The sequence below is a fragment of the Peromyscus leucopus genome, chromosome 3, assembly GCF_004664715.2.
Source record: "Peromyscus leucopus breed LL Stock chromosome 3, UCI_PerLeu_2.1, whole genome shotgun sequence".
Classification (NCBI taxonomy): Eukaryota; Metazoa; Chordata; class Mammalia; order Rodentia; family Cricetidae; genus Peromyscus; species Peromyscus leucopus.
Window position 1 is genome coordinate 65261547 of NC_051065.1, and position 8374 is coordinate 65269920.

The window sequence follows — 8374 nt, forward strand, 5'->3', positions numbered from 1 at the left end:
ATTTCCTTCTTTGTTTAAGACTAAATATTGCTCCATTATGTTTATATACCACATTTATTTCCATCCCTAATTTGACTGATGGACGAAGGCTGCCTCTGCATCTTGCTGCTGAGAGTACTTCACCCATGATTCTGGGTAAACAAATATCATTTTAACACCATGATTTCAATTCTCTGTGGACATATATCTAGTGATGGGATTGCTGTATCCCATTCTACTCATAGTTGTTCAAAGAGCCTCACATTGTCTTCTGTGATGGATGTACCAATTCACACTCACACCCAAACCCTAGAATAGTGGTCCCCAGCTTTCCTAGTACATTTCCTCAGGTTGGGGTGACCCCCAACCATAAAATAGTTATTTTGTCACTACTTTATAACTGAAATTTTGCTACTGTGCTACTGTTATGAGTTGTAATGTAAAAATATGATATTTGACCCCAAAGGGGTAAGAATCCACAGGTTCAGAGCCATTGTCCTCTACCAAGGCTTCTTTGTGGGTATTTATCCCTTGTCTCTTGACAATCACTACCCTATTGGTGGGAATGTAATCTTACTGTGGTTTTGGGTTTGCATTTCCAGGATAATTGTTGATGCCATTTTCAAAGACCTATTGGCTCTTTGTTTTTTGGAAATAAGTCTTTTTAGGCTCTTTCTTTTTCTTTCTTTCTTTTTTTTTTTTTTTGCTTACAATAGTCATTTATTTAAAGTGGGCATCTACAGAGCAAATAATTCTTAAATTGTGATTCAGGTTGAAACAACTTCATAAAAATATGCTGAGACCAGGCACATCCGCAGATCTCAACTACAAGATCACTTCTTTGCCCATTCTTATTTCTCTTTTCTTTCCCGAATAACCTCTTTCAGATAGGGTTCAAGGTAGAATTTGTCCTCCTCATATTTTGCCCACTGCTCCTTAGGCAAGATCTGATACCTCATGGTCAGGTCCACAGCTCTCTTAATTCGAAACATTCTGTCATTATAAAGATCTCCAGGAAGCCTTCCTATGGCTTCTTTCACATCTTCAGTCTCATATATTGTGTCATCTTGCATTCCCCCAGTCTGTTGAGTCCTGCAGCATTATAATACCAGTTTCAAAAACCATCCAGCCGCTTGCTTGACTCTGCAGTAGTGGCTCCGCCCGCCATTTTGACCTGAGAGTGAAGCCCTGCCTTCTGGCCCGTTCTTTTTTTAATTGGCTATTTGTTTTTGTTGTTGTTGTTGTATTGAGTTTATTACATAGTTTCATACTAGTTCTTTATTGGTATAGAATTTGCAAACACTTCCCTCATTGTGTGAGTTGCCTTAACCTATTGTTCTACTCTTCATGACTAATGGTCACTTAGCTACATCTCATAAATGAAATTTGTGAATGACATTATATAGTTCAGTATGCTTAATTGATATTTGCAATGTCAGTTTTTGGCCGTTACTAAAATGAAATCAATTAATGAATTAAAATATGACTCATTCAAGAAAGGACTTGAGGCAGATGAAATTCATATAATGTAAATTGGGAAGAGATGGCAGTGAATGCGGAAGAAGAGAAGTGAGGTCAGTGGGTTCCACAGGAAGCACACACGTCAGTGCTCTGCACAGTGGCTGAAGTGGAATGGACACCCAGTGTTTTCTGTCTGGGTTTTCAATAGAGTGAAGAGGATGGGGCCAGTTGAAGGTGTCCTAGTGCTTACACATGAAAATGTGGCAGCCAAAATGGAATTAATCAATAAGATCCAAAACCCTTATGTTAAGATCTATGGACTATTATGGTTCATCTTAGTTACATTCAAAGAAGTTTCCCAAACCTAATTATAAGATAAATCAACTTTCAACTTGTATGTGGTTCTCACAGCTACAGGACTGAAGATCTTGCTAGATTGTAAATATCTTTCAAATCTGGAGTGGCGGTCATGAAATATCTTTAAACAGAGCATGGAGGCGGTGAGTGTCCAAAGCTGACCATCTTCTATTTTTACATTGTGCAGATGAGTTAGAACACTCAGGCTTCACTTTTGAAGTTAGCCACCAGAATTCCAGAAGGAAGAATGCAAACACATGAGAATTCTTACACTTTTGACGCCTAGTACCCCAGTTCCAGGTTGCAGAGCGGTGGGCTCTGCAGGAGCTCTCCAGTTAGATGATGGAGGAGACTGTTCCCATGTAGGTTTTGATCCTAGAGCCACAGACATGACTCAGGCGTAGGATGAACAATGTGTATCCTTTGAGAAGAGGCCTCATAACGGGACTGTCCAGTACGATGCCACTGAGCACAGGTAGCCAGTGAACTGTTGGAACATGTCCTACTTGAATGGAAGTGTGCAGTAGGTACAAAGCACAGAAGATGAGGAGATGTGTCAGAGGGAAAATTGTTTGCTGTGCAATAATGAGAACTTGAGTTTGGATCCCCAGTACCCATGCAAAAGGCTAGGAGCTGAGACAGGAGGACACCGGACTGGCCAGCTAGTCTGTAGGTTGGTGAGTTGCAGGTTCAGTGAGAGACTTGTCTCAAAAATAAAGTAGAGAGCAGTTGAGGAAGCCATTCAAAATCAACCTCTGGCTTCTACATGACTGTGCATACACATATATACACACCTGCACAAAAAAAGTAAAATATATTCTGCAGTTTAAAGACATACTACTGAAAGAAAGCAACATATTATTCACAGTGTGTACACATATGTATTGTGTATGTATGTGTATGGGTTAGGGTTAGAGAGTTAGAGTTATTGGGGTTGGGTTAGGGTTAAGGTTAGGGTTAGGGTTGGGTTATGGTTGATTATGGTTAGGGCTTAGGGTTAGGATTTGATTAGGGTTAATGTTGGGTTAGGGTTAGGGTTGTTTAGTGTCAGGGTTGGGTTGGGTTAGGTTTTAGATTGAATTTATTTGAGGTCAAGATTTGATTACTGTTAGTGATACATTATAGGGTTAGGTTTAAGGTTTCTGGTTAGGATTAGGTTGGTGATACAAATATCTGAAGCAGAAGTATGTGAAAGTTCAACCTTTGCATCCTTTTGATAATTCATTCCAATACGCTAACTGGGATGAATATTCAGCTGCGACTAATAAAATATTAGCCTCATTGATGTTAACTTTTCTGGATGTATTTCCCCAGTGTCCTCACACAGAAGCTGTAGTCCAAGTGTCCAAAGTTGCATCTTGAATTGGCAGACAGTATTTGTTATCCTCATCACCATTGTCACTACTACATCATCAGCATCTCTACTATAACCACCACCACCACTTCTTAACATCATCATCACCTTCATTCTCACTACCGTCATTACCACCATCCTCAGCGTAATCATCACTACTCCCATTGTCACCATCATTTCATGACCATGCCCACATATTCAGCATCACCACTGTTCTTACCATGTTAGCATCCCTGCCTTAATCACTGCCGTTATCACTATTGCAATCATAAGACAGTCACTACCATCACCATTATCACCAGTGCTGTCAACACCATCATCACTGTCTTTGCTACCACCCCGACTCCCACCATGACCACCATCATCTTCTTCTTAACCTGCATCATCAGTGGACAGCCGTCAAAGTGACGGCATATTGACAGGTAATTAGAAAAGCTGAGCTTGAAAGCAAGCATCCTCCTAGCCCGTGATGTCTGTGGTCCAGACATTTTTACATAATTTTGGGTTCACTGAAGGAAGGGAGTAGCAGATCCTGTACCTCATGGTTGGTCAGAGAGCTCTGCACTGGTCATGTGTGAGTTTTGTGGCCCGTTCATCTTTCCCCATCAGCCCATATGCTGACAGACAGCTGAATGAAGATATAGTTACCGGAGCTTTCTAAATGTAGGTAGTAAATAGCCAATAGTTGCTTTTCTGGGCCCAAAGCTAGGACTCTGCTGCAGAGAGGTGCATCAACATGCCCTATGATTGATTCAGGACCAAAAATGCGTAGTGTTTGTTTGCTTGTTTATGCAATGCACACTTGGAGAATATGACTTCGTTTCTTCCTGGAGACAACCAGGGAAAAGAACAGTCAGGTGTGGTGATATTGTGTTCCCCAATATATGGTGAATTGTCTGGAGTCAGAGAACAGAACAGCCACTAGACAGACATAGAGGCCAGAAAATGGTGGCACTCACACCTTTTAAACCTAGCCTTTTGGAGACAGAGATCCACCCAGATCTCTTTAAGTTCAAAGCCACACTGGAAACAACCAGGCATGGTGACTCACACCTTTAATCTCAGGAAGTGGTGGTAGAAAGCAGAAAGGTATATAAGGTGTGAAAACTGGAAATTAGGCCTGGTTAAGCTTTCAGGTTTTTGAGAAGCAGTTCAGCTGAGATGCATTTGGATAAGGACACAGAGGCTTCAAGTCTGAGGAAACAGGATCAGCTGAGGAATTGCAAGGTGAGGAAGCTGTGGCTTGTTCTGCTTCTCTGATCTTCCAGCATTCACCCCAATAACTGGCTTTGTTTTTATTAATAAGACCTTTTAAGATTCATGCTACAGCGAGGAATTTATTTTGGCCCCAGTTCTCGATCTGCTTTTCAGGAAGATTTAAAGCCATGGTTCCCCAGGTGCCTGCAAGACCCTGCCTTTGAACATACCATGTCAGCAACTTGCACAAGAGAGAAGACAGTTGTGTGAGACTGGGACAAATGGCCCCATGATTTGTCTTTTCATGAGACAGAAAACCCCGGGTAACTTTAGACAGACATTTCTATTTCAAAAGAATCTGAATATTGTGCCACTGTGAAAACACAGTCACAACTGATCTTCCTGAGATATGGGGAGAGATGGAAAGAGTCCCAAGAGGGACGGAGGAAGGCTGAGCTTGGCATCTCGTCCCTTCCCTGCTACCAAACAGTCCTGTGGTGGAGGAACGTGAGTGAGCAGTCTAGAGCAGAATTCCTTTGTTATTCTCGCAGACAGTGTCTGCTAGGAGATAACACTGAGGCGGGGGTGGCCCCCAGAGGCCATGGATGACTGAGAAAATAGATATAATAGTTTTTATTTCACCTAACATGACTCCATCCTTTGAATGCAATCTTACAGCCTGGAGGAGAGAGTAGGTTCAAACTCTTTTAGTCACTTTGAGCTGCTTTGGATGTAGGTAGCTGCTGCCTTCAGTAATTGATGAGAACTCCAGCATAGACTCAAGCCAGGACCAAATGTACCTGCCTCAACCCAACTGGCATCCCCTGTGGCCTTATTGTCTCATCACAGGAATGCTAGCCAAAGCCTCAGCCTCCTCTTAATGCAAGCAAGCATCATTTAATTGGCATCAGTTCTAGAATTCTGCATTCTAGAAAAAAAATTAGCCCATGTTTCCTAGTGAGTGAACAGATCACACACACACACACACACACACACACACACACACACACACACACACACACAGTATTTACTAAGAAACTTGGGTTTTCCCAAGTCCCCAGTGGCACTCCTTGACCCTTCTGTATAGATGTCACCAAGATGGCCGGTGCATGTTCCATCCCTCCATACCTTTCAGATTCCCTCTTTATTCAGTATTGATAATTCACACATTGTAAGAATAGAAGTGAGTCTCTCAAGGTTCCCAAGTCTACATTGGGAGGATGATCCAGATATGTTCCTGTTGAACACCTGAATCTGCAAGACATTGAGCTCAGTGCAAAGGTGTGTGATGAGCAGAGATGCAGCTCTTGACTAGGAGAGTGTCATGGTTAATGAGTTTAAGTCACAGCAGCTGCTATAATACCAATTAATTCCATTCACAAAATGATTTCACATACCATTATCTGGGGAAGATGTGGAACGGTTCCCAATAAACAAGAAACATTCCCTATGGTGTAGAGTCCATGTTCTGGGCACTGATCCACAGCTGGCAGCCAGCACTTACTCCAGGAAAGCTGGGGTTCGAGTGAGGGCTCTGAGCAGCCTCATAGTGCTCTCCAGGGCTCTCTGTGTGCCCCTGGCCAGGCTTGAAGTTGGAGAGCTGCAGGCTGGGACTGAAGAGGGGCAGTATCATTTAACCTCTGATTCTGCACAGCTCATTTAGGCCTGGGCTAAGCATTCCTGCAGCTGGGTCTGCAGACTCCAGTGCTGGGCAAAACTGTTCCCAACACTAAAGAAATTATGGACTTTATAACAATGTTACATGACAGATTGTGGGTCACACATCCAGGGAATTGCTCAGTGTGTGCCTCTGTGCATGTGCATGTGTACATGCGGCTGTGTCTAAGGGAAATGGAAGGGACAGCAGCGAGATGGAAGGAAGAACAAACCACCTCTACCCGGGACCTCCTTCTTTCCCCCAAGGATTTCTTTGAAAGAAAGTCAGTGTGGGTCTTTCAATTAAAGTGTTGTTCCAGATAAAGGTTATTCTAACGCTCCCCATTGAGTCTGAGGAAACAGTCATCATGAGATGCTCCACTTTTATGTGATACTGAGAAAGAAGACACCCTGTCAAACTATTTGGTGTCTTTATCTGTAAGACGGTTTCTGATTTCAGAGATATCAAAATATGGAATAATGTATCCCAGCACAGTATTGCTGTCGACAGTGGAAAGACTTGATTTACAGATTGACTAGATAGATAGACACGTAGACACACAGATTAGTACATGAACAGGTGACAGATGATGTTCTATGTATGGGAAATGCATAGCTGTGTGGACAGTGATGTCTGTGGATAGGTTGCTAGACAGAGCTCCCATGGCACTCAGGGCAGCCAGTCTCCTCCTCCTGAGCAGGTGGCATGCATGTGGACTCTTACGTTGGTGTTTCCAAATAGCCATTCACAAACAGGAAGCTCCAACCTGGACCATCTCCGTGCCTGTAACCTTGAGTCTCGGGTCTTCTCATGGTGCTTCAGTGCCATCAGAGCAAAGGACTGCCTGTGTCCAGCAGCGTTGACTCTAGAATCCAGAGAGCTAATTCTAATCACACATGGCCCACACAGGGGAGGTGTGTTTTGGACTTAGAAGCCACAAATGCAGGTGAGAGAAGTCGATTGCAGTCTGTAGGTACTGCTGAATGTTATCCTTCATCAGAGATCAGAACCACTGGCTAGCTTTGCCTAGCTTGCTGGACAGCTGCCTTTGCCAGCTGGGTGGGATGCAGCTTTGGACCATAGTTATGAGGCTGGGGAATGAGCTGAAGAAGTAGGTCTTCCCCCAGCCCCTCCTCCAGTCCACATTCCTCAGACATCCCAGGCAGCTTGTACATTGCCCTTCAAACACCCGTCATTCACCCACAGCAACCATTAGGCAGTGGATACCCTAAAGGCAGAGAGGGGCCGGGCCTTAATTTCTCTGATTCCACTGTCATCTTTTTCTAAGCACCTGCTGTATGCTGAGCATCGCTGTTCAGACTGACCACAGAGAGGTGAGCAGGAGGCTCACTAACGTTCATCTGCTTCTGGTCACAGGACCAGGGTACCTGCTGGCTCGTGGGACAGCAGGGATGGGGTGGGTGGGGGAGGCTGTCTTCATTCCCTCACAGCCAGTCCTGCTCTCTCTCCCCTCCTCTCATGGTGGTCTTGCAGGCCTTTTATCTCAGATGGGGCTGTACAAAGTGGCTAAGACTGGGCAGTAACCAATGGGACAGAACCTCGCTGGCCATCAGGGAGATATGAGGAGTAGTTCTAGGAAACAGCCAGAGGATTTGGGTTTTAGTCTGTGATTTGTCCCCACCCCACCCCCAAGCTTCATGCCAGTGTTGTACATTTGAGGAATGTCCATATAATTGTGGCTTCCTTGAGTATGTTCTCAATCTGTGATCATGTTTCATAGAGACGAGACTGTCAGCTAAAATGAGGCAGCCAAGGACAGGATGCCTTGCCTGACAGGTGGTGGGAAGGACCACAAGAAACAAGGCAGTGGTGTTTAGCACCCCACCAGCTCCCCACTAGCATGTGGGGCCACGTCTTTGCAGAACCATGTAACTGCAGGTGTAAGGTTAGTGCAAGTCCTCCACACCTGCCTCTTTTAGGCAGAACAAGACAGGCAGCTCCAGGAAAGACCTTGTCTGAATTGTCTGCAGCAGGTGAAAAACAGAACTGGGCATCTCTGGCCCCCTCTTATGTTTTCAGGGGCGGGAAGCCCATATCAGGAGGTAGAAAAGGCTTTGACCCCTTCCTGCTTCTAGCTCTGCTCTGGGATCTTCAGGATTGCTGTGAGTGGGCAGAGGTTGAACTGCGGGTGCAGCCTACCTCCCAGGAGATCATGGGGGGAGTCAGGACAGCCCTAGGGAATTGTTACCTGTCAATAAATCACAGCTCCTTGATTGGGTTAAAAACTCAAACCCGATGTGTGTTGCTTATAAGCAGATAAAATGAAAGATAAAGAACTCAGAAGCAGGATTGTGTACACGCACTCAGAAGAGACCACGGAGTTCACGTCACACACGGTAGACATCAAA

The 8374-nt window shown here is 44.4% G+C and overlaps 1 protein-coding gene across 1 annotated transcript; it reads right to left on the reverse strand.

Moving 5' to 3' along the window:
• Nucleotides 1-798: 798 nt before the first annotated feature.
• Nucleotides 799-1052, reverse strand: LOC114689804 (cytochrome b-c1 complex subunit 7-like). Its single transcript, XM_037203435.1, has one exon. The coding sequence runs from the start codon at nucleotides 1050-1052 to the stop codon at nucleotides 831-833; it is 222 nt and encodes a 73-aa protein (XP_037059330.1). The 3' UTR covers nucleotides 799-830.
• Nucleotides 1053-8374: the final 7322 nt, after the last annotated feature.